Source organism: Salvelinus namaycush, chromosome 32, assembly GCF_016432855.1.
Source record: "Salvelinus namaycush isolate Seneca chromosome 32, SaNama_1.0, whole genome shotgun sequence".
Lineage (NCBI taxonomy): Eukaryota > Metazoa > Chordata > Actinopteri > Salmoniformes > Salmonidae > Salvelinus > Salvelinus namaycush.
In genome coordinates, this window is record NC_052338.1 from 14,119,027 (window position 1) to 14,145,349 (window position 26,323).

The 26,323-nt window shown below is 43.4% G+C and overlaps 1 protein-coding gene across 2 annotated transcripts in view; it reads right to left on the bottom strand.

Annotated features, from left to right (window-relative positions):
- LOC120027250 (RNA polymerase II subunit A C-terminal domain phosphatase-like) overlaps positions 1 to 26,323 on the bottom strand; it is a 119,337-nt gene that overhangs the window by 40,816 nt on the left and 52,198 nt on the right. For both annotated transcript variants that reach the window (XM_038972151.1, XM_038972152.1), the window contains exon 12: positions 16,000 to 16,247. In XM_038972151.1, coding sequence (XP_038828079.1) covers positions 16,000 to 16,247 — 248 coding nt within the window. The remainder of the gene's footprint in view (positions 1 to 15,999; positions 16,248 to 26,323) is intronic.

Genomic DNA, 26,323 nt, shown 5'->3' on the forward strand with positions numbered 1-26,323 from the left:
GAGCCACACGGGACTGCCGTAAGGTGTGGGGACTGCCGTTGGGACTCTGCTGTTTGGACAGCTTTATGTAGGCCCTCACAGTTTGTGGGCACCGTTTGTCACTGTTATAGTGCAATTCATGCATTGTTTAGTGGCTTCGCTGGCATGCATAAAAATAAATCTTTGCCCCACCAAGATTTACATGCTAAAATCGCCATGGAACCTCCCTCCAACAGCCCTAGCTGACAAAGCACCCGTAAAAGAATAACAGCAGCAAGGCTTTCATATGTGAGCGCTTAATATGCACTTTCTGAAAAATCCATCCTCTCCATCTCCCCTCTCTGTTTTATAGAGCCGGGAGGACTGACTTCAAGACATTTAAGTCAGATTCACAAGCGTGAAATAACAATGTCAATATTCATACATGTAAAACAATACCGGTCATGCTCACAGGAAAAAGAGAGCAGTCAGTACATTACGCAAGCGATGCAATTGAAGGCCGTGCTAAATTAGTGTGCAAACTCAGCTGAGTGATTTAATACATCGGGGAGCGGAAGGAGTCTCACCGGGAAAAAAATAAGACATCTATATTAGAAACAGCAGGGGAGAATATACTATTCTATATACAGACATTAAATTAACAGTGTCCACAGTGCCACACACACCATCTCTCTGTTAAACACACCATAGATTTTTACATTTCAGTCATTTAGCAGATGCTCTTATCCAGAGCGACCTACAGGAGCAATTAGTTAAGTGCCTTGCTCAAGGGCACAGACAGATTTGTTCACCTAGTCAGCTTGGGGATTCGAACCAGCAACCTTTCGTTTACTGCCCAACATCTTAACCACTAGGCTACCTGCCACTCACATATCAGAAGTGAATCATCAGACATACTCTCCATCAGGCCTATCTAAAAGGTTTTACTTGGTGAATATTTCATGGAGAGGAAAATGAGTGAAGGTACCGTATTATCAAACAGAGAGAGGAGAGGAGAAGTAGTCAATGTATTATCAGACAGAGGATGTCTTTCATTATCAGCAGCTTTCCAAGTCACTGTCTCATTGAGAGGAGGCGAGAGGAGAAACCTACAGTAAGGGGATATCCTCATCTATATGTAGGCCTCTGCTATGCTCTGATGGAAGCTCCAGATGTGATGAGACACGAGAGGGGCAGATAGATACCAATAACACCCAGTAAGTCCCAACCCAACGATTTCCACTTTGAAGTAGAGATAATACAGACAGACAATCACGGACTACAAAAGGAAAACCAGCCACGTCACGGACACCGACGTCTTGCTTCCAGACAAACTAAAACACCTTCTTTGCCTGCTTTGAGGATAATACAGTGCCACCGACGCGGCCCGCTACCAAGGACTGCAGGCCCCCCCTCTCCTTCTCCGTGGCCGAAGAAAGTAAGACATTTATGTTGACCCTCGCAAGGCTGCCGGCCCAGACGGCGTCCCTAGCAGCATCCTCAGAACATGCGCAGACCAGCTGGCTGGAGTGTTTACGGACATTTTCAATCTCTCCCTATCCCAGTCTGTTGTCCCCACATGCTTCAAGATGGCCACCATTGTTCCTGTACCCAAGAAGGAAAAAGTAACTGAACTGACTATCACCCTGTAGCACTCACCTCTGTCATCATGAAGTGCTTTGTGAGACTAGTCAAGGATTATATTACCTACACCTTACTCGTCACCCTAGACCCACTTCAATTTGCTTACGATGCAATCGCCATCACACTGCACACTTCCCTATCCCAAGAGGAATAAGAGGACAAGAGGAATACCTATGTAAGAATGCTGTTCATTGACTACAGCTCAGCATTCCACACCATAGTGCCCACAAAGCTCATCACTAAGCTTGAGGGCCTGGATCTAAACCCCGCTCTGTGCAACTGGATCCTGGATTCCTGACGGGCCCATCCCAGGGGGTGAAGGTAGAAAACAAAATCTCCACTTCGCTGATCCTCAACATTGGGGCCCCAGAAGGATGCGTGCTCAGCCCCCTCCTGTACTCCCTGTTCACCCATGACTGCGTGGCCAAGCGCGCCTCCAACTCAATCATCAAGTTTGCAGACGACACAACAGTAGTGGGCCTGATTACCAACAACGACGAAGCAGCCTACAGGGAGGTGATGAGGGCTCTTGGAGTATGGTATCAGGAAAATAACCTCTCACTCAACGTCAACAAAACAAAGGATATGATCGTGGACTTCAGGAAACCGCAGAGGGCCAGCAGTGGAGAAGGTGGAAACACACATCACGGACAAACTGAAATGGTCCACCCACACAGACAGTGTGGTGAAGGCAGCGCAATAGCGCCTCTTCAACCTCAGGAGGCTGAAGAAATTTGGCTTGTCACCTAAAACCCTCACAAACTTTTAGATGCACAATTGAGAGCATCCTGTCGGGCTGTATCGCCCACAACTGCATGGCTCTCCAGAGGGTGGTGCCGTCTGCACAAGACATCACCGGGGGCAAACTACTTGCCCTCCAGGACACCTACAGCACCCGATTTCACAGGAAGGCCAAAAATATCATCAAGGACAACATCCACCCGAGCCACTGCCTGTTCACCCCGCTATCAAAAAATTGGCCACTTTAATAAATGGAACACTAGTCATTTTAATAATGCCACTATCTTTTCAATAATGTTTACATATCTGCATTGCATTACTCATCTCATATGTATATACTGTATTCTATACTATGGCTTCTTAGCCTATGCCGCTCTGTCATTGCTCATCCATATATTTATATATTCTTATTCCATTCCTTAATTTAGATGTGTGTATTAGGTTGTGGAATTGTTAGATATTACTTGTTAGATGTTGCTGCACTGTCGAAATTAGAAGCACAAGCACTTCGCTACACTCGCAATAACATCTGCATGTGACCAATACAATTGGATTTGATAATATTCCAGAGGTATGAGTGTGATATGAAGCCTCATCTCTAGAGACAGATCTGGACTATGACTCCTGGCCCTGCATCAATACGAGATTCTCACAGCTACTAGGTGCTTCTAGGATGGGATATAGTAATCCAGGCTTCCAATGGGGCAAGTTCAAAGCATGGGTGCTTTAGAGATTGTGAGTGTGTGTATAAATTAGAGGTCGACCGATTATGATTTTTCAACGCCGATACCGATTATTGGAGGACCAAAAAAGCCAATACCGATTAAATCTGCCGTTTTTTAAAATGTATTTAAAATGTATTTGTAATGATGACAATTACAACAATACTGAATGAACACTTATTTTAACTTAATATAATACATCAATAAAATCACTTTAGCCTCACATAAATAATGAAACATGTTCAATTTGGTTTAAATAATGCAAAAACAAAGTTTGAGAAGAAAGTAAAAGTGCAATATGTGCCATGTAAGAAAGCTAACGTTTAAGTTCCTTGCTCAGAACATGACAACATATGAAAGCTGGTGGTTCCTTTTAACATGAGTCTTCAATATTCCCAGGTAAGAAGTTTTAGGTTGTAGTTATTATAGGACTATTTCTCTCTATAAGATTTGTATTTCATATACCTTTGACTATTGGACGTTCTTATAGGCACTTTAGTATTGCCAGTGTAACAGAATAGCTTCCATCCCTCTCCTCGCCGCTACCTGGGCTCGAACCAGGAACACATCGACAACAGCCACCCTCGAAGCAGCGTTACCCATCGCTCCACAAAAGCCGCGGCCCTTGCAGAGCAAGGGGAACTACTCCAAGTCTCAGAGCAAGTGACGTTTGAAACGCTATTAGCGCGCACCCCGCTAACTAGCTAGCCATTTCACATCGGTTACACCAGCCTAATCTCGGGAGTTGATAGGCCTTTAGTCATAAACAGCGCAATGCTTGAAGCATTGCGAGGAGCTGCTGGCAAAATGCACGAAAGTGCTGTTTGAATGAATGCTTACGAGCCTGCTGGTGCCTACCATCGCTCAGTCAGACTGCTCTATCAAATCATAGACTTAATTATAACATAATAACACACAGTAATACGAGCCGTAGGTCATTAATATGGTCGAATCCGGAAACTATCATCTCGAAAACAAAACGTGTATTCTTTCAGTGAAATACGGAACCATTCCGTATTTTATCTAACGGGTGGCATCCATGAGTCTAAATATTCCTGTTACATTGCACAATCTTCAATGTTATGTCATAATTACGTAAAATTCTGGCAAATTAGTTCGCATTGAGCCAGGGGGCCCAAACTATTGCATATACCCTGACACGCAAGAGAATTGACACAATTTCACCTGGTTAATATTGCCTGCTAACCTGGATTTCTTTTAGCTAAATATGCAGGTTTAAAAATATATACTTCTGTGTACTGATTTTAAGAAGGGCATTGATGTTTATGGTTAGGTACAGTTGTGCAACGATTGTGCTTTTTTCGCAAATGCGCTTTTGTTAAATCATCCCCCGTTTGGCGAAATTTGCTGTCTTTGTTAGGAAGAAATAGTCTTCACACAGTTCGCAACGAGCCAGGCGGCCCAAACTGTTGCATATACCCTGACTCTGTTGCAAGAGAAGTGACACATTTTCCCTAGTTAAAAGAAACTCATGTTAGCAGGCAATATTAACTAAATATGCAGGGTAAAAAATATATACTAGTGTATTGATTTTAAGAAAGGCATTGATGTTTATGGTTAGGTACATGTTGGAGCAACGACAGTCCTTTTTCGCGAATGCGCACCGCATCGATTATATGCAACGCAGGACACGCTAGATAAACTAGTAATATCATCAACCATGTGTAGTTAACTAGTGATTATGATTGATTGTTTTTTTATAAGATAAGTTTAATGCTAGCTAGCAACTTACCTTGGCTTCTTACTGCATTCGCGTAACAGGCAGGCTCCTCGTGGAGTGCAATGTAAAGCAGGTGGTTGGACTAGTTAACTGTAAGGTTGCAAGATTGAATCCTCGAGCTGACAATCTGTAGTAAAAATCTGTCGTTCTGCCCCTGAACAAGGCAGTTAACCCACCGTTCCTAGGCCGTCATTGAAAATAAGAATGTGTTCTTAACTGACTTGCCTAGTTAAATAAAGGTGTAGATTTAAAAAAAAAACCGATTTACGATAGTTATGAAGACTTGAAATCAGCCCTAATTAATCGGCCATTCCGATTAATCGGTCGACCTCTAGTATAAATGTGTAAAAGAGAGAGAGCAAACAAGAGAAAGAACGAGTGAGTGAGCGATCAAGCGCCTTAATACTGTCCGGTGGGCTTTAGCAGTGATTCATATTTAATCGGTTATCAGATAGTAAAACATGGTGTGGCTCTACAGCTGCTTCGATGTCAACAACCAGTCAATGAAGACACACAGACTGATCCCCACTGTACATCACACCACTGCCCCAGGGCAGCTCTCGGCTCCTCCATGCCCAACGAGAGAGATGTACAGTATACCCTTTGGAAAAGCCTATCCTGTGCAGTCATACTAAGGCCAAACAAACAGGAACACATAGGCTTAGCTACCCTTTGGGCTGGGAGTTTGCAACATGGTGGAGATAGTAAACCGTGTGATAGAAAAATTACATACTTAACAGATTTGTTTGATATTAATAGTAAACTATTATATATTTAACTAAGAGTAAGACTGGCCTGCTAAGGCTGAGCTTTTAATGGGGTCCACTCTAGATTCCTGCAGCTAGTCTGGGTGTCGAGGACAGGGGTTTTACTAGAGATATCTTGAAGCTGACAATTGATTGATGTCTCGATGATAAAACTTTACAGCCACATTCCAGTCTATCATTAGTGGTTCGTGTGAGACGTATTTCTCCGGTCTAACTGGGCCTGCATTTGATAGACGAGACAGAGATAGTCTGAAGGAATAGAACAAACATTTCAGTGTTTGTTCTCCCAGTGGGTCAGAGGTTTACATACACTCAATTAGTATTTGGTAGCATTGCCTTTAAATTGTTTAACTTGGGTCAAACGTTTCAGGTAGCCTTCCACAAGCTTCCCACAATAAGTTGGGTGAATTTTGGCACATTCCTCCTGACAGAGCTGGTGTAACAGTCAGGTTTGTAGGCCTCCTTGCTCGCACACACTTTTTCAGTTCTGCCCACAAATGTTCTATAGGATTGAGGTCAGGGCTTTGTGATGGCCACTTCAATACCTTGACTTTGTTGTCCTTAAGCCATTTGGCCACAACTGTCCATTTGGAAGACCCATTTGCGACCAAGCTTTAACTTCCTGACCGATGCCGTGAGATGTTGCTTCAATATACCCACCTCATTTTCCAGCCTCATGATGCCATCTATTTTGCGAAGTGCACCAGTCTCTCCTGCAGCAAAGCACCCCCACAACATGACGTGCTTCACAGTTGGGATGGTGTTCTTCGGCTTGCAAGCATCCCCCTTTTTCCTCCAAACATAATGGTCATTATGGCCAACCAGTTATATTTTTGTTTCATGAGACCAGAGGACATTTCTCCAAAATGTACAATCTTTGTCCCCATGTGCAGTTGCAAACCGGAGCCTGGCTTTTTTTAATGGTGGCTTTGGAGCAGTGGCTTCTTCCTTGCTGAGCAGCTGTTCAGGTTATGTCAATATAGGACTAATTTTACTGTGGATATAGATACTTTTGTGCCCGTTTCCTCCAGCATCTTCACAAGGTCCTTTGCTGTTGTTCTGGGATTGATTTGCACTTTTTGCACCAAAGTACGTTCATCTCTAGGAGACAGAACGAGTCTCCTTCCTGAGCGGCATGACGGCTGCGTGGTCCCATGGTGTTTATACTTGTGTACTATTGTTTGTACAGATGAACGTGGTACCTTCAGGCATTTGGAAATTGCTCCCAAGGATGAACCAGACTTAAGGTCTGGTTCATGAAAGAAAGTCTCTCTCAGTACTGAATTTCCACGACAACAGCAGGAGGGGGAATACATCAAATCCAGATTGCCAAACATATTGAACAGTAGGCCTATACCTTGGTTTTAGATGTGAAACATGATCATTGTAGTAATTCATGAGCATAACCTCGATATACAGTATATCAGCACTGACCCTACTCCAAAGTCCCGTTTTCATAAATCAGTCCATTTCAGAGCAGCGTTAGATAAAACAGCACTGTTCAGAGGAGAGCACGTCGGTCAGTTCCATTTTTATTCCTGATCGAGTCAGACATGGCCAGGACACTGCATGGGGCTCATCTCCTCATGGCTCCAAACACACCACCTACAGAGGAGCTAACAAGATGAAACAATGACCAGGCCTCCGCAGAGCCTTCTGGAGGTCAAGACACCCTGAAGGCAGAGAGACAGCCTCCTCAGCAGAGAGAAAGAGTTTTAGGCTAAATCCTGGTAAGAGCTGTAGCCTCCATGTTCCCTGCTGTTCCTTATCTCTCGGTGTATACAGTACACTGTATAAAGACTGGTTTAAGTTGTGATAAGTGCCATTGTTTGTAGCTGTATTTTAGGCATGTGTTGGTAGGATTTGTGATGTTCTTGTGATGCTGTGTGAAATGGGAGGCACTGTGGTGTGTAATCTGGGATGAGGAGCGGAACACACGGGAACTGCAGGCAGGATAAAATTAAAGCAAAACTACATTAGACACACACTCAATCCGACAAGTAACAATTATGAGGCTTGGTGACACCCCTCTAGTCAACACACACAGTCACGCACACGCACGGCTGGTGATGCGCTGCTTTGATCGGCTATAAGACGGAGTCTTTAATTAGAGCCAAGCAGCTGAATACATCCAGGACACACATATTATTAACAAAAGTGCATCAAATAATAGAAATGAGAAGATTAAAAGGGGAAAGATGAGAAGAATCTTAAAACATCTACACAGGCTAATTAATCAAAGGCTAAATCTTTTTGAATGCATGTATGAATATGTATAGTCCTGGTTACGTTGACTATATCGCAGGAGGGTGGTACAGTCCATAGGGCTAAAAGAAAAGTGCCAGGTGTTAAGAACCACTCTAGATACAGACCATTCACTGCTGTCTTTAGACTCTCACAACCATGACGAGACAGAGAGAGAGGCAGAGAGAGAGAGAGAGGCAGAGAGAGAGAGAGAGGCAGAGAGAGAGAGAGAGAGAGAGAGAGGCAGAGAGAGAGAGAGGCAGAGAGAGAGAGGCAGAGAGAGAGAGAGAGAGGCAGAGAGAGAGAGAGAGGCAGAGAGAGAGAGAGAGGCAGAGAGAGAGAGAGAGGCAGAGAGAGAGAGAGAGGCAGAGAGAGAGAGAGAGAGAGGCAGAGAGAGAGAGAGAGAGAGAGAGAGAGAGAGAGAGAGAGAGAGAGAGAGAGGCAGAGAGAGAGAGAGAGAGGCAGAGAGGCAGAGAGAGAGGCAGAGAGGCAGAGAGAGAGGCAGAGAGGCAGAGAGAGAGGCAGAGAGAGAGAGAGGCAGAGAGAGGCAGAGAGAGGCAGAGAGAGGCAGAGAGAGAGAGAGAGAGAGAGAGAGAGAGAGAGAAGAGAGAGAAGAGAGAGAAGAGAGAGAAGAGAGAGAAGAGAGAGAGAGAGAGAGAGAGAGAGAGAGAGAGAGAGAGAGAGAGAGAGAGAGAGAGAGAGAGAGAGAAGCAGAGAGAGAGAGAAATAAGGAAAGACAGCAGACAACAGGAAATTAATAAGGTTAGCCTAACTGTTGTAAGAGCCATGGGCCGAAAGTCAATGTATGACATATAATACACAAAGTAAGAGGAAGGAGAATGTCACAAAGGAAAAGGGAAGAGGGTTAGATAGAAAATGCAAGAGCGAGCCATTATTTGTTCAATGTTGCGCTCAAGATGTCATTACTTATTACACATATTAATGCATATTCATGACTGCTGAGGCACCAGTGACCTGTTGAGACCCCTGTCTGGCATGCTGAGTCTCCAGACCAGAAAGAGGCCTGCGGCAGGCCGTCAGCTCTTTGCGGACGACTGACAGTTTACGCAGACAAACAGGCTCCCGCCGCACAGAGACAGAGACAGAGACAGAGACAGAGACAGAGACACACACACACACACACACACACACACACACACACACACGGCCGTCATCTTACTCATCCCTGCTACCCTGAGGCAGACAGCCAGGCATGACTCGTCTCTGACAGCGTCAGACTGACATTTAACCCCACATGGAGATGCGTGATCTGTGTCAATGACTCTGGGTTGTCTAGCAGCTCTATACTGAGATTCCTCAAGTCATACTTGAGTAAAAGCAAAAGATACCTTAATAGAAAATGACTCAAGTAAAAGTGAAAGTCACCCAGTAAAATACTACCTGAGTAAAACGTCTAAAAGTATTTGGTTTTAAATATACTTAAGTATCAAAAGTAAATGTAATTGCTAAAATATTATTTAGCATCAAAAGTAAAAGTATAAATAATTTCAAATTCTTTATATTAGGCAAACCAGATGGCGCAATTTTCTTGTTTTTCTAATTTACGGATAGCCAGGGGCACACATCATTTACAAATGAGGCATTTGTGTTTAGTGAGTCCGCCAGATCAGAGGGAGTAGGGATGACCGCGGATGTTATTTTGATAAGTGCGTGAATTGAATAATTTTCCTGTCCTGGAGTAAAAGTAAAAGTAGTCCAAATATAAATAGTAAAGTACAGATACCAAAAAAACCGACTTGAGTAAAAATACTTGAAAGTACTACTTAACATCACTGGTGGTGGCTAGGCATGTCTGAAACCTCCAAAGCTCAGAGTCAGTGAAATTATTTCACTCTGCTGTAGTGCTTACATACTTTGTATACAGTGGTTCTAGACTTTAAAAAACAGAGTTGCCAAACTCAACAGCATGATAAAGGACTCTGCTCTCCTCCATTTGTCCTGAGAGAAATGGGAGGCAGTGAAGCCAAGACAAAACAGAACTTAATGGATTGAATACACAAACTTAATTACAGTACAAATGCCCCCCCCAATTTTTTTTTGTACGCTCACGTTACTTGCTCCAGCTTAGACGGTAGCTTAAGCGATATTTTCAACTGCTTAAAAATAAATAAAGAGAGTGTGCAAGGAAGAAAGGTCAAAACTCTGCCCAGTAAAGTAGTATTGGAGAGTCAGAACATGAACGGAGAGTTGGAGAAAAATTCAGACAATAACTTTTCAGGGATTTTAAAGATGGTGGCATTAACTCAAGGGCTCTCCATCCCTCTGTGCTTCAAGTAAAAACCCCTCAACTTTGTGACAAATGTCACACATATCACATCTATTTTGCTCAGGCAGTTCAGTTGCAGTGTGGGGGGAAGATTATTAATTTTCTAGACGAATTGATTGCTGACGATTCTGTGCGTCATTGCCATCCTAACCCACTATTACAGCCCCTCAACTTCATGGCCAGAGATGTTCCTTCCTGTATGTTACATCAACACAGCTAGGGACCATGACGGCATTAGTAGCCAATCACAAGTCTCTATTATTACATTGAAAATGCCTCGACTTCCTGAAGAAAGCTCTTAGCCGCTGCGGAAATCAAGCATCCGACCACACCATTCCAGATGTCAAGAGTAGCATAACATGGCGTGGAGTGGTGGCTGATTGCAATCATTGCAGAATGAAGAGTGGGGTAGAGGAGGGTACCTCCCACCTCCTTCCTCCCGCTAGGCTGCCTCTCACCTCCTCCAAAGATAGACCATCTCCCGCAGAGGTGAAAGTGCTGTACTTTTCATTGACAAAAAAAAACTACCTGAAACTGCTGTTAAAAAAAAATATATATATATATTTTTAACTACGACCATTCACATTCAATCATCCACATAAATCACTGTTAATGACTTATGGGTAATAGGTACTAACGCGCCGTCAGAATGAAACCGCAATATTCAGCTCATGACTTCTGAGGCTGACCTTAACCTACCTGAATGACTGATTTAAATCAAGTTGAAAGAGCAGATAAGGGAGGGAGTATAGATGTGCTGAAAAGTTGGAGGTTACATAAGTAGCCATTCAAAGCTGATTTAAATGGTTAGAAGGGCAGTGTTGAAATTGTCTTTTTCTCTCCCAGTTGTTAATTACAGAACTTGACAACATCATATTACTGTTCTCTGCCCTGACGGTATCCATGGCAACTGGCCATGGAAAAATTAAGTAGTCGAAAGTCGGGAACATTAATCAGTATTGTCTAAATATAGTCTAAATATCGCAGATCGCAAAAGTCCTAGTCAATGGCAGCTTTTTGAACAGCCATTTAGTAAACAGAGGGCACAGTAGGCTTATATCCCACACGGATTCGGAGAAATCTACTCCTGTGGTGAAGGAGAATGACCAAAAGGAGCGGAGGAAGGCAAGGTGCATTCTTCATTTAGTTTTCAGTTCTGTTGGCATCCCACATATGCCTGTGTGCATTCAACTGAATGAAAAGCTGCACAAAGAAATGACAGTGCAAACACATACTTTTATTCAAGATAACGAATTGAAAACTCTGTTTCTCACTCAATCTCTGTTTTTGATGTTTTCATACTTGGATGAACACACACTATTTTCTTCTGTATCCCTCCATGTAAAAAAAAAAAGTAAACATCAGCTGTCATTCATTCTACTGAAAAGATAGAGCTGGGGTAAGGGGTATTGGCCTAGATACCTTTTTAATTGATTGATTAAATAACTTCAGGGGACCAGGACGCCAGAGGGGATGAAATTCTCAAGAGAACAGACGCTGGTTCTACAGCTCTCTAGTTCTACTGTATCTTAGCAACAGGTTCCTGTCAGTTTAGAGGCTAAATGAAGAAGTGGTGGAGGTGAGGGATGTAAAGATGGAGAAGAAAGAGATGGAGGCATGCTCACCTCTTAGTCCAAAATAGAACCAGTCCAATTCAGTCCCATGTACATCCGGTCATTCCGTAGATGGTAAAGTGGCCCAGAACTATCATATTCACTTTGCCAGACTCACTTTTCTTATTTATTTAACAGTACGACACCATTTTTATACTAGCAGTGAGGGATATTTAATGTTGTATGAATGTCTTAAACTAAGTACTCATATAAATGCCAGGCTTCTTCAAATATAGTATTCAGAGGTACTGTATCCTGAGGTTACTGTAAATGCCCTGCAAACAGACAGCTTTACACATTAAATCCATAGAGGAGATAAAGGGAGAGCGAGACGGAGAGAGGGGTGGATGCAAAGATTGGGGAAAAAGACAGAAAGAGTGAGAAAGAGGGATGGGTGGACAGATAGACGGGGAGAGAGAAAGCTAGCGTTAACAAGGCAAGCTGCTCTTCATCCCTGGTCTGTTTAATGGACTTCATTTGCATGTCTATCAGCAGTGTCAGGGCTCTGAGGAGACGCTGGTAGAGTGAACGACTGTAGCACGGTCTGCCAGACGTGGCACTGATAGAACGCTCTTTCATGAAAACGGCTAGCGTGATTCCTTATTCTACATGTCAGAGGCATGTTCTACATCATTTATTTATATCTGAATGCTTCACAAATGTTGGGCGGGCAGGTGGCCTAGCGGTTAAGAGCGTTGGGCCAGTAACCTAAAGATTGCTGATTCAAATCCCGAGCTGACTAGGTGAACAATCTGTCGGTGTGCCTTTGAGCAAGGCACTTAACCCCAATTGCTCCTGTAAGTCGCTCTGGAAAAGAATGTCTGCTAAAATGTACCTTGCTGAACACGGCCCAGGTGCCCAACAGACCAGTGCCCGGTTCTATCTGCAATCACAAGCCTGAACATATACAGATGGACCAATCAGAACCCATCTCCCTCTTAAGTATTGTCTAGGCTAGTCTAGCCAGCAAGTAAAAAAACAACACTGTCAGAAATCTGAAAGTAAATGTCACATCGTTGTTCAGTGATGACAGTAATTCGTCTGAAGCTCATAATACATTTCTTAAATGTAGTTGATGTGATCTGACTATCTTGATAAAATTGTATTATTCCAGCTACAGTTTTCTTAACTGAACATGTCAATTCAGAAGTGTCAGAGCCTTATGTCTGAACCCAGATTGACATTTCAGAGCTATAAAAATGGTGCCATCTGCAATTGCACACTACCAATTTTTTTAAAATGGATTTACAAATATTTCAGGATTTTTATACTCAGCACTTTAGGGACCTTTAAGGTGAGGACCTTAATGGGTTATAAAATATGAATTCACTGCAAAACAGTTCTTAGCTGGATTGTGGAAACTTTGATGCTCAATATCTCAGAACTATGCTTCATCCAGATAGAACCTTTATAGTCACAACTAGCCAGATGGCCACAACTAGATAACTAGCAACATAATTCAATCACAACGGATTTGTTTTTGAACGAAGCAGCTGCCTGTTAGCTATTCCACTGACTCTCAGCAGCTAACTAGCCATGTGCAGACTGCAAATGACAATGATAGCTGTTTAGCTAACGTTAGCTGCATGCAAACTGGCTTGTGTTAATAAAATTATTTATTTCATCTTGCTAGATAGCTAGGGTGGTAAAGCATTTAGGGTTGTGTGCGTTGTGCTGCACTTACCGCCCCATTCGTTTCATATGAAGTGTGTGACTGCCTGGCTCAGTTATCAAACTAACATCAAGAGACTTGATTGAGTAAAAAATATATATTATGCAGCTTTATTGTTTTAGTTAGAACAATTCAGATGAAAAGGGGGTGGATTAGACTGGGAAAAGTGCCTTAATTATTTTTTTTTAATCGTCATTCCTTTCGGCTCCCCTCTCAGGTTGGTACCCAGCAGGCCTCGTCTTTTGTTCCATACCGTGTCTGCGAATACAAAGTTTTCGCCCCCACCCCTCCCGGAAACCACTTTCTCAAAGCTAAAGATCCGGGTCACGTTCTGCACATGTTATTTACCATATAAAAAACGATCAGCTTTTGTGTGATGTTGGCTAATCTCTATATTTGCTGCCATAATGTAGCCACTAGCCAGAGTTCCTGAAAAAATAACACTACCTCGTTGACTACCTGTCTGCCTCCTGCTTAGCCAATCTTTTGCAATGATGAGCCAAGAGAACGAAAGGCAAGAGAACGAAAGGCCTCCTACTGTGCTAAGTACCTATCGGCCTTCAGATTTCACATTGTGACTGACCTCTTGGGTCTAACAAGGAGCAATAGATCTTATGATAGCAGCCCTAATGCTCCACCTCCTATCCGCCTCTCCTATTTTCCTGGCCATCAGTCTTCTCATCCTGCTCTCTCTCTCTCCGAGTCCAACCTGGCTGCATTAAGGAGATGCTTTCATTGTTTGCAGGTTCTGTGTGCTTGTACACAGGCAGACAGTCACAGAATGGTGCTGTAGGCCTTCTGTTTTCTCCTTGGGCCTGTTTCTGTGCCCGTCTCGCTTTCCGTCCCATGACAAATATACACAACACATGTACTACAACAGTCAACTACAAGAGTTTAAAAGGTTGAACACCAGTAGAAAAGCTAGTGGTGGATATCCACGTTCAAATGGCTTTATGGAGATAAAATAAACTAGAAAGTTATTTTCCCGCCACTTAAAATGTACTTTAAAAAATACATATCTTCACAGACATATAAAGATTAATCTACAAAGCAATTATATGTGATTAACTCATTTTAGATGGTCGTGTAGTATCAACAAGGACCACAAATTCTAGGTTGCTAGCAACAACATTAGCGCAGCGTGCTAGTTAGCTTACATTCATCATCTACAAATTTAGAATCAGACGGAAAATCTGTGCTATGTGAACAACAAAACATGTACTGCAGACATTCTGGGCAGCGGTGCTTAGTACCTTTCGGCCTTCAGTAGCCTTGAGTTGTAACACACAAACTGTCAGATCAGCAGACTTCAACAAGGCATCTGTCCATGCCTCTCTCTTCCTCAAGGTATAAAACTAAGCCCAAGCTCCTCCACTCCTCATTTAGGCGGGACTAGGGATGACGGTTTGAAATAATTTCACTATTCGAATAGTATCATGAATTTGTCAGATATCCGGATATTTGAAATAAACTTATGTTTTGACCTGAGCACTGCTGCGCGAGGGAGAGAGGCTGGCGCTCTATTGCTGCAGCTGCGGCGGGGGCGGTGTGTGTGTGTGTGAGATGGGGGCGAGCAGATGGAGAGAGAGACGCAGTAGCCACTAGCAAAGGCAACTCAGCTACAGCCAATATTAGCTAACTTGTAGCAGCCACAATGTTATTTACCATCCCAAACAGTGCCTGTTTTGACTGGAGTAGCCTAGAGAAGCTAGCTAGAGAAGCTAGCTAGGTAAGCTAGCCAGCTATAGCTAGCTACTGTAGGCTAATTGAGGCTACATGCTGAGCCTTCTCCCCATCCCCATTCCGATAAAACAACAGCCTACCTGTTGGTTTCCCGTTGTAGCCTACTCCTTCTCATTTCACTAACATTTAATTCCGTAATTTTATTCCATCCTGCATTGCATTAGAGAACTTACTCCACATTGAGCTAATTTAGAAAAAGCCTTTTCAGTGTTAAAATAGGCCTAAGATAAATTTTTTTTTGTAAAAAATAAATCACAATTATTCGAATACTACCCTCCCTTCGGATAATTGAATAAGCGTGCACATCCCTAGGCGGGACCCCATATGACTGAGGACCTGTCCCACCTGGCTTCCCTGTGGTGTGGGTGGAGGACACAGATGGAGGCCTTTACACCCTGTTTCCAGGCTCTAAACTGGGCAGCGTCAGCACAGAGCAAGACAAGCATCTGGGAGGCAGATTTCTGGAAGTGTAGACTCGCTACCCTGTCCCGCAGAAGTGGGAGACTGTAACCCTAACCCCCTCCATCTGGCTGGAAATGTTTCCAGCATGGAAACATCACCATGGAAACAGACCAAGCCTGGAATATTGAAGGATGGATGGCTACTTCGGTATTACCCCCACTAGACTGTAGTGGTTCTGTGGTGAGTCACAGAGCACCAATCAGAAACAAACCTGCGATCGTGAATATGACCTCATCACTTACCTTCATAGTCCTTACCTTTATAGCTACAGACGTCTTTAAACTCTCATCATTAAGTTGCTTGATGAAACACATACCTCTTCCACTAGAAAACAGCTAATCTGGTAATGGGTTACATAACACTTCACTGCCTGGTTTAAAGGTGGTGGTGCTGTGGTGGCCTTACCTTGGCACGCTGTCCGCCGTCGTCGTACCGCCCTGGTCACTAGGTGGCGTCTGTGTTTTCTCCGTCTCCTCTTCAACGGTGGCCAGACCCTGCTGCTGCAGCTGGTGATGGTGGTGCCGTTGGTGGTGCTTCTCTCCCTCAGTGCTCTGTCCACTACCCTTTGGCCGCTGCCCCTCTACTTCCTCCATCGTCTTCTTCCCCCGGCCTTCTCCCTCCTCGTCGCTCTCCTCATCTAGCATGTCGTCCACCTGACAACAGAGAGGTGGGTTGGTGAGGCTTGGCTCCCCCAGGGTAGGGTGGTCTATACAGTACAGCAGGCCTCTCATTGTCCACCAGAGCGCAACATACAGTAGACAAAACCTCAACTCTTCACATAGATCCCATCAGATGATTAGAGAACACACTTAACCAACCCCTCACTAACTCTTTACTTACAGTTTGTCCTCTTGCACATCAGGTGGCAACAGCAGTTAACATGGCCCAGGAGCAAATGACATAATAGCTCTTCACATATGGATTCCTCTGGCCTGTTAACAAGTTTAATTACTGTCTATTCTGAAGGGAATAACCTATCAGATGCCTCTCTGCCTGCAGGGAACACCAATTAGATGCTGTTTGGACCTCCGTTATTCAGAAAGGATCATTTACCTGGAAAGTCTATAGGAATGCACATTAGGCGAAGGCTTTATATTCCTATAGAAAAACAGCTGAGAATATTTTCTTTCAATTTAATCTGATACATTATTAGCTTATATAATGGTGCTGGATGGAATGGCGGACGTTTTTATGCGCTCCTGACCAATTGTGCCATTTTGTGTATTTTTTTTGCGCCATTGTTTCCTATGACCGAAAAGTTCTTCTGGACATCAGAACAGCTAACACTAACCTCAATTTGGACGAGTCAGAGACGAAAGACATATTGATTATCCTGGAGCAGGCCCAAATCGCCTGTACCCTCTGTTCTATTGGCGAATGTGCAATCGCTGGAGAATAAACTGGACGAGCTCCGTTCAAGACTATCCTATCAACAGGACATTAAAGACTGTAATATACTATGCTTCTCAGTGTCATGGATGAACAAGGACATGGATAATATACAGTGCATTCAGAAAGTATTCAGAACACTTGTACCACACTTTGTTACATTTCAGCTTTATTCTAAATGTAATTAAATAAATAATAAATCCTCAATCTACACACAATACCTCATGATGACAAAGCAAAACAGTTGCATCCTGTTTCCATTGATCATCCTTGAGATGTTTCTACAACTTGAATGGAGTCTACCTTTGGTAAATTCGAATGATTTGACATGATTTGGAAAGACACACACCTGTCTATACAAGGTCCCACAGTTGACCATGCGTGTCAGAGCAAAAACCAAGCCATGAGGTTGAAGGAACTGTCCGTAGAGCTCCGAGACAGGATTGTGTCGAGGCACAAATCTGGGGAAGGGTACAAACATATTTCTTCAGCATTGAATTTCCCCAAGACCTTCAAGATCATCCTTAAATGGAAGAAGTTCAGAACCACCAAGACTCTTCCTAGAGCTGGCCGCCCTGGCAAACTGAGCAATTGGGGTAGAAGGGCTATGGTCAGGGAGGTGACCAAGAACCCAATGGTCCCTCTGACAGAGCTCCAGAGTTCCTCTGTGGCGATGGGAAAACCTTCCAGAAGGACAACCATCTCTGCAGGGACTGGGAGATGAGTCAGGATCGAGGCAAAGATGAACGGCGCAAAGTACAGAGAGATCCTTGATGAAAACCTGCTCCAGAGCGCTCAGGACCTCAGACTGGGGTGAAGGTTCACCTTCCAACAGGACAACGACCCTAAGCACACAGCCAAGACAACGCAGGAGTTGCTTCGGGACATGTCTCTGAATGTCCTTGAGTGGCCCAGCCAGAGCCCGGACTTGAACCAGATCAAACATCTCTGGAGACCAGCCACACTCCCCATCCAACCTGACAGAGCTTGAGAGGATCTGCAGAGAAAAAAAAATGGGAGGAACTCCCCAAAATACAGGTGTGCCAAGCTTGTAGCGTCATACCCAAGAAGACTTGAGGCTGTAATCGCTGCCAGAGGTACTTAAACAAAGTGCTGAGTAAAAGGTCTGAATACTTATGTAAATGTATTATTTCAATAAATTGTTTTATTTTTTTGTTTTGCCATCATGGGGTATTGTGTGTAGATTGATGAGGGTGGAAAAAACGATTTAATCAATTTTAGAATAAGGCTGTAACGTAACAAAATGTGGAAAAAGTCAAGGGGTTTGAATACCTTCCAAATGCACAGTACATCAAGATGCGTTTTTTATGTATCGGCAGGACAGAACGGCAGAGTCCGGTAAGATCATGGGGGCGGTGTGTCTCTTTATGAACAACAGCTGCTGCGCAATCTCTAATATTAAGGACGTCTCTAGTAGAGGTCGACCGATTAATCGGAATGGCCGATTAATTAGGGCCGATTTCAAGTTTTCATAACAATCGGAAATCGGTGTTTTGGACGCCGTTTTTTTTTTTTTTTTTTACACCTTTATTTAACTAGGCAAGTCAGTTAAGAACACATTCTTATTTTCAATGACGGCCTAGGAACGGTGGGTTAACTGCCTTGTTCAGGGGCAGAACGACAGAATTTTACCTTGTCAGCTCAGGGATTCAATCTTGCAACCTTACGGTTAACTAGTCCAACGCTCTAACCACCTGCCTCACGAGGAGCCCGCCTGTTACGCGAATGCAGTAAGAAGCCAAGGTAAGTCGCTAGCTAGCATTAAACTTATCTTATAAAAAACAATCAATCATAATCACTAGTTATAACTACACATGGTTGATGATATTACTAGTTTATCTAGCGTGTCCTGCGTTGCATATAATCAATGCAGTAAGCATTCGCGAAAAAGGACTGTCGTTGCTCCAACATGTACCTAACCATAAACATCAATGCCTTTCTTAAAATCACACACAAGTATATATTTTTAAACCTGCATATTTAGCTAAAAGAAATCCAGGTTAGCAGGCAATATTAACCAGGTGAAATTGTGTCACTTCTCTTGCGTTCATTGCACGCAGAGTCAGGGTATATGCAACAGTTTGGGCCGCCTGGCTCGTTGCGAACTAATTTGCCAGAATTTTACGTATTTATGACATAACATTGAAGGTTGTGCAATGTAACAGGAATATTTAGGCTTATGGATGCCACCCGTTAGATAAAATACGGAACGGTTCCGTATTTCACTGAAAGAATAAACGTTTTGTTTTCGAGATGATAGTTTCCGGATTCAACCATATTAATAACCTAAGGCTCGTATTTCTGTGTGTTATTATGTTATAATTAAGTCAATGATTTGATAGAGCAGTCTCACTGAGCGATGGTAGGCACCAGCAGGCTCATAAGCATTCATTCAAACAGCACTTTCGTGCGTTTTGCCAGCAGCTCTTCGCAATGCTTCAAGCATTGCGCTGTTTATGACTTCAAGCCTATCAACTCCCGAGATTAGGCTGGTGTAACCGATGTGAAATGGCTAGCTAGTTAGCGGGGTGCGCACTAATAGCGTTTCAAACGTCACTCGCTCTGAGACTTGGAGTAGTTGTTCCCCTTGCTCTGCAGGCTTTTGTGGAGCGATGGGTAACGCTGCTTCGAGGGTGGCTGTTGTCGATGTGTTCGTGGTTCGAGCCCAGGTAGCGGCGAGGAGAGGGATGGAAGCTATACTGTTACACTGGAAATACTAAAGTGCCTATAAGAACATCCAATAGTCAAAGGTATATGAAATACAAATGGTATAGAGAGAAATAGTCCTATAATAACTACAACCTAAAACTTCTTACCTGGGAATATTGAAGACTCATGTTAAAAGGAACCACCAGCTTTCATATGTTCTCATGTTCTGAGCAAGGAACTTAAACGTTAGCTTTCTTACATGGCACATATTGCACTTTTACTTTCTTCTCCAACACTTTGTTTTTACATTATTTAAACCAAATTGAACATGTTTCATTATTTATTTGAGGCTAAATTGATTTTATTGATGTATTAAGTTAAAATAAGTGTTCATTCAGTATTGTTGTAATTGTCATTATTACAAATAAATAAATAAATACATTTAAAAAAAAAAAAAAAAAAGCGGCATCGGCCTTTTTGGTCCTCCAATAATCGGTATCGGCGTTGAAAAATCATAATCGGTCGACCTCTAGTCTCTAGGTTCTGCTCGCATGAGTTAGAATACCTCATGTAAGATGTAGCCCATACTATTTACCAAGAGTTTCTGTATTTTTCGTAACTGTCTATTTACCACCAAAAACCGATGCTGGCACTAAGACCACACTCAACGAGCTGTATAGGGCGATAAGCATCCAGAGGCGGCGCTCCTAGTGGCCATCGACTTTAATGCAGGAAAACTGAAATACATTTTACCTTATTACTACCAACATGTCACCTGTGCAACTAGAGAAAAAAAAAATTTCTAGATCACCTCTACTCCACACAGAGACACATACAAAGCTGTCCCCCACCCTCCATTAGGCAAATCAGAACATAACTATCTTCCTGATTCCTGCTTACAAGCAAAAACTCAAACAGGAAGTATAAGTGACAGGCTCAATACAGAAGTGGTCCTATGAAGCGGATGCTAAGTTAATGTTTCGCTACCACAGACTAGAATATGTTCTGGGATTCATCCGATGGCATTGAGGAGGTTACAACATCAGTCACAGGCTAATAAGTGCATCGATGATGTCCCCTCAGTGACCGTACATACATATCCCAACCAGAAGCCATGGATTACAGGCAACATCTCCACTGAGCTAAAGGCTAGGGCTGCAGATTTCAAGATATTGGACATTAGTCCGGATGCCATCTGACAAACCATCACAGGCAAATAGTCAATATAGGACTAAGATCGAATCCTACGACACCGGCTCTGGCGCTCGTCGGATATTGCAGGGCTTGCAAACTATCACGGATTACAAAGGGAAACCCAGCCGAGAACTGCCTAGCGACACGAGCCTACCAGATGAGCTAAATGCCTTTGATGATCGCTTCGAGGCAAGCAAAAATGAACCATGTGTGAGAGCATCAGCTGTTTCAGACGACTGTAGGATCACGCTCTCCCTAGCCGATGTGAGTAAGACCTATAAATAGGTTAACATTCACAAGGCCGGAGGTATATTTATTAGGAGGAATAGTATCAATCAATACTTTACAGTCAAGAGAAAGGCTGGTTCCTAATAGACATCTGTTGAGGTCATGAAGAATTACACTCCTAACCTGGATGTAGATAGATTAAAGGTTAATTCCCCAATGGCACCCTGTTCTCTATATTTGACCAGGATGCCATTTGGGACCCAGTTTTAGAGAGTACACCTCAACGAGAAGCCAGAATTTGGGCTACAAACTGAAACCCAGGCCTTGGACAAAGGACCTACACAAATTTGAAAAGCACACTCAAATTACTAATTTCCTGATGTCCTACCCCCTCACACTCTCCTATTACAGCAGTCCTCTAGTCTTCATTATCCCCTGTCCCCCGAGGGCCATTTGGGTCAATTAAAATAGGGTGAGACCCCTCCCACATTTACAGAGGTAAAATTAAATCGATATGGAAACAGAGGGAGAGATTTTTCCTTAAATGGAAGGAGAGAAGCAGAGCTTCCAGAAGAACTAGCATGTAGACTTTCATCCATTAAGTCATAAGCACAGCACTACACGGTGTCAGAGCAGTGGAGATCTGGGATCATGGCAGAGAGAACATCCCTAGAGCTGGGCTCATTATTGGGGTCTGGCCAGGTTCATTAAGGTACAAACTGTTGTTGACAACATCAATTTAGACAGACAGAGAGCAAATACAGAATAGCCTGAGGCATGATGTTGATGTGGAACCAGCAGGAAACAAGCAATAAAAACGTTACACACTGAACAACATTATTAAACGCAACATACAACAATTTTACTGAGTTACAGTTCATATAAAGGAAATCAGTAATTTTATATAAATTAATTAAAACCTAATATATGGATTTCACATGACTGAATACAGATTTGCATCTGTTGGTGACAGATACTTTTTTTTAAAGGTAGGGGTGTAGATCAGAAAACCAGTATCTGGTGCGACCACCATTTGCCTCATGCAGCACGACATCTCCTTCACATAGAGTTGATCAGGCTGTTGATTGAGACCGTGCATAATCATGCTGAAACAAGAGATGATGGCGGCGGATGAATGGCACGACAATGGGCCTCAGGATCTCGTCACGGTATCTCTGTGCATTCAAATTGCCATCGATAAAATACAATTGGTGGTAACAGTCGTCCGTAGCTTATGCCTGCCCATATCATAACCCCACCACCATGGGACACTGTTCACAAAGTTGACGTCAGCAAACCGCTCGCCCACACGACCCCATACACGTTGTCTGCCATCTGCCTAGCACAGTTCGAAGGTGAGAATTTGCCGATCTGCAGTTAGGTCAAAACCCTGGTGAGGACGACGAGCACGCAGATGAGCTTCCCTGAGATGTTTTCTGACAGTTTGTGCAGAAATTCTTTGGTTGTGCAAACCCACAGTTTCATCAGCTGTCCGGGTGGCTGATCTCAGACGTTCCCGCAGGTGAAGAAGCCAGATGTGGAGGTCCTGGGCTGGCGTTGTTAGATGTTTATTTTTTACATTTCACCTTTATTTAACCATGTAGGCTAGTTGAGAACAAGTTCTCATTTACAACTGCGACCTGGCCAAGATAAACGCATAGCAGTGTGAACAGACAACAACACAGAGTTACACATGGAGTAAACAATAAACAAGTCAATAACACAGTAGGGGGAAAAAATAGTCTATATACATTGTGTGCAAAAGGCATGAGGAGGTAGGCAATAAATAGGCCATAGGAGCGAATAATTACAATTTAGCAGATTAACACTGGAGTGATAAATCATCAGATGATCATGTGCAAGTAGAGATACTGGTGTGCAAAAGAGCAGAAAGTAAATAAATAAAAACAGTAAGGGGATGAGGTAGGTAAATTGGGTGGGCTGTTTACAGAAGGACTATGTACAGCTGCAGCGATCGGTTAGCTGCTCAGATAGCAGATGTTTAAAGTTGGTGAGGGAAATAAAAGTCTCCAACTTCAGCAAATTTTGCAATTCGTTCCAGTCACAGGCAGCAGAGAACTGGAAGGAAAGGCGGCCAAATTAGGTGTTGGCTTTTGGGATGATCAGTGAGATATACCTGCTGGAGCGCGTGCTACATGGTGGGTGTTGTTATCGTGACCAGTGAACTGAGATAAGGCAGAGCTTTACCTAGCATGGACTTATAGATGACCTGGAGCCAGTGGGTCTGGCGACGAATATGTAGCGATACATATTCTAGGTCGGAACCGTCCAGGGTGGTGATGCTAGTCGGGCGGGCGGGTGCAGGCAGCGAACGGTTGAAAAGCATGCTTTTGGTTTTACTAGCGTTTAAGAGCAGTTGGAGGCAACGGAAGGAGTGCTGTATGGCATTGAAGCTCGTTTAGAGGTTAGATAGCACAGTGTCCAAGGAAGGGCCAGAAGTATACAGAATGGTGTCGTCTGCGTAGAGGTGGATCAGGGAATCGCCCGCAGCAAGAGCAACATCATTGATATATACAGAGAAAAGAGTCAGCCCGAGAATTGAACCCTGTGGTACCCCAGAGGACCGGACAACATGCCCTCCGATTTGACCCACTGAAACTCTGTCTGCAAAGTAGTTGGTGAACCAGGCAAGGCAGTCATCAGAAAAACCGAGGCTACTGAGTCTGCCGATAAGAATATGGTGATTGACAGAGTCGAAAGCCTTGGCCAGGTCGATGAAGACGGCTGCACAGTACTGTCTTTTATCGATGGCGGTTATGATATCGTTTAGTACCTTGAGCGTGGCTGAGGTGCGGTGGCTGAGATGTGGTCTGCTGTTGTGAGGCTGGTTGGACATCCTGCAAAATTCTCTAAAACTACATTGGAGGTTGGTAGAGAAATGAACATTCAACAGCACTGGTGAACATTCCTGCAGTCAGCATACCAATTGCATGCTCCCTCAAATTGCATGCTCCCTTGAGACATCTGTGGCATTGTGTTGTGTGACAAAAAAGCATATTTTAGAGAGTGGCCTTTTATTGTCCCCAGCACAAGGTGAAATGATGAAATGACGGTTGGTAGAAGGGTTTTGTGTGTGTTTCTCACTGACAGAAAGTAACCTAACACCAAGCGTAAGCCTGTGGATTCCTGTTGCAGAACTGCTATGTTTCCCAAACACACACTGCCCTGTCTGTTTTTGTCTTTGAAGAAGTTTGTCTTCCTAACGGCACTTTGCAGAATACCTCAGGAGTATGTTGACAGACAATATCGTCTCCCTTTTTTCACATGATCGATAACAGTGCCTGTGGCAGCTGGATGCATTTCAAGGAGGCAGGGACATCTTTCTGTCAGACATGATGTTAAAGTACTGTATACATCCCAGAGATGCAGTTTAAAGTACTGTGTATATATATATATATAAAAATCCAGAAAATCACATTGTATGATTTTTAAGTAATTAATTTGCATTTTATTGCATGACATAAGTATTTGATCACCTACCAACCAGTAAGAATTCCGGCTCTCACAGACCTGTTAATTTTTCTTTAAGAAGCCCTCCTGTTCTCCACTCATTACCTGTATTAACTGCACCTGTTTGAACTCGTTACCTGTATAAAAGACCTCTCCACACACTCAGACTCCAACCTCTCCACAATGGCCAAGACCAGAGAGCTGTGTAAGGACATCAGGGATAAAATTGTAGACATGCACAAAGCTGGGATGGGCTACAGGACAATAGGCAAGCTGCTTGGTGAGAAGGCAACAACTGTTGGCGCAATTATTAGAAAATGGAAGAAGAAGTTCAAGATGACGGTCAATCACCCTCGGTCTGGGGCTCCATGCAAGATCTCACCTCGTGGGGCATCAATGATCATGAGGAAGGTGAGGGATCAGCCCAGAACTACACGGCAGGACCTGGTCAATGACCTGAAGAGAGCTGGGACCACAGTCTCAAAGAAAACCATTAGTAACACACTACGCCGTCATGGATTAAAATCCTGCAGCGCACGCAAGGTCCCCCTGCTCAAGCCAGCGCATGTCCAGGCCCGTCTGAAGTTTGCCAATGACCATCTGGATGATCCAGAGGAGGAATGGGAGAAGGTCATGTGGTCTGATGAGACAAAAATAGAGCTTTTGGGTCTAAACTCCACTCGCCGTGTTTGAAGGAAGAAGAAGGATGAGTACAACCCCAAGAACACCATCCCAACCGTGAATTATGGAGGTGGAAACATCATTCTTTGGGGATGCTTTTCTGCAAAGGGGACAGGACGACTGCGCCGTATTGAGGGGCGGATGGATGGGGCCATGTATCGCGAGATCTTGGCCAACAACCTCCTTCCCTCAGTAAGAGCATTGAAGATGGGTCGTGGCTGGGTCTTCCAGCATGACAACGACCCGAAACACAAAGCCAGGGCAACTAAGGAGTGGCTCCGTAAGAAGCATCTCAAGGTCCTGGAGTGGCCTAGCCAGTCTCCAGACCTGAACCCAATAGAAAATCTTTGGAGGGAGCTGAAAGTCCGTATTGCCCAGCGACAGCCCCGAAACCTGAAGGATCTGGAGAAGGTCTGTATGGAGGAGTGGGCCAAAATCCCTGCTGCAGTGTGTGCAAACCTGGTCAAGAACTACAGGAAACATATGATCTCTGTAATTGCAAACAAAAGGTTTCTGTACCAAATATTAAGTTCTGCTTTTCTGATGTATCAAATACTTATGTCATGCAATTAAATGCAAATGAATTACTTAAAAATCATACAAATGTGATTTTCTGGATTTTTTTTTAGATTCCATCTCACAGTTGAAGTGTACCTATGATAAAAATTACAGACCTCTACATGCTTTGTAAGTAGGAAAACCTGCAAAATCGGCAGTGTATCAAATACTTTGTATATATATACAGATATTCAATGTCAAACAAAGCATAAACTACCATCAACACGTATTTCTTTGACCGCTAAAGCACATTTCATCAACAAACATTTTTGACAACTTAAAATCAATGTAAACCCTCACATCACAGAATCTTCTCCACACACTGCATTGAGTCAATAAGAACCCTGCAGAACAGTCATCCCCTCTGGCTGTGTTTGGTCCCTCGGAGGCAAGACGGCATTCGCAATAACACAAACAAACCCCAAAATCCCCAAGGAGAGTCATGCTGAGATCAATAGGGATTACAGAGACTGACAAAACAAATACAATGGTCTCTGGCTTTTATTAAAATGGCTGATAAACACAACCACTGTAATCC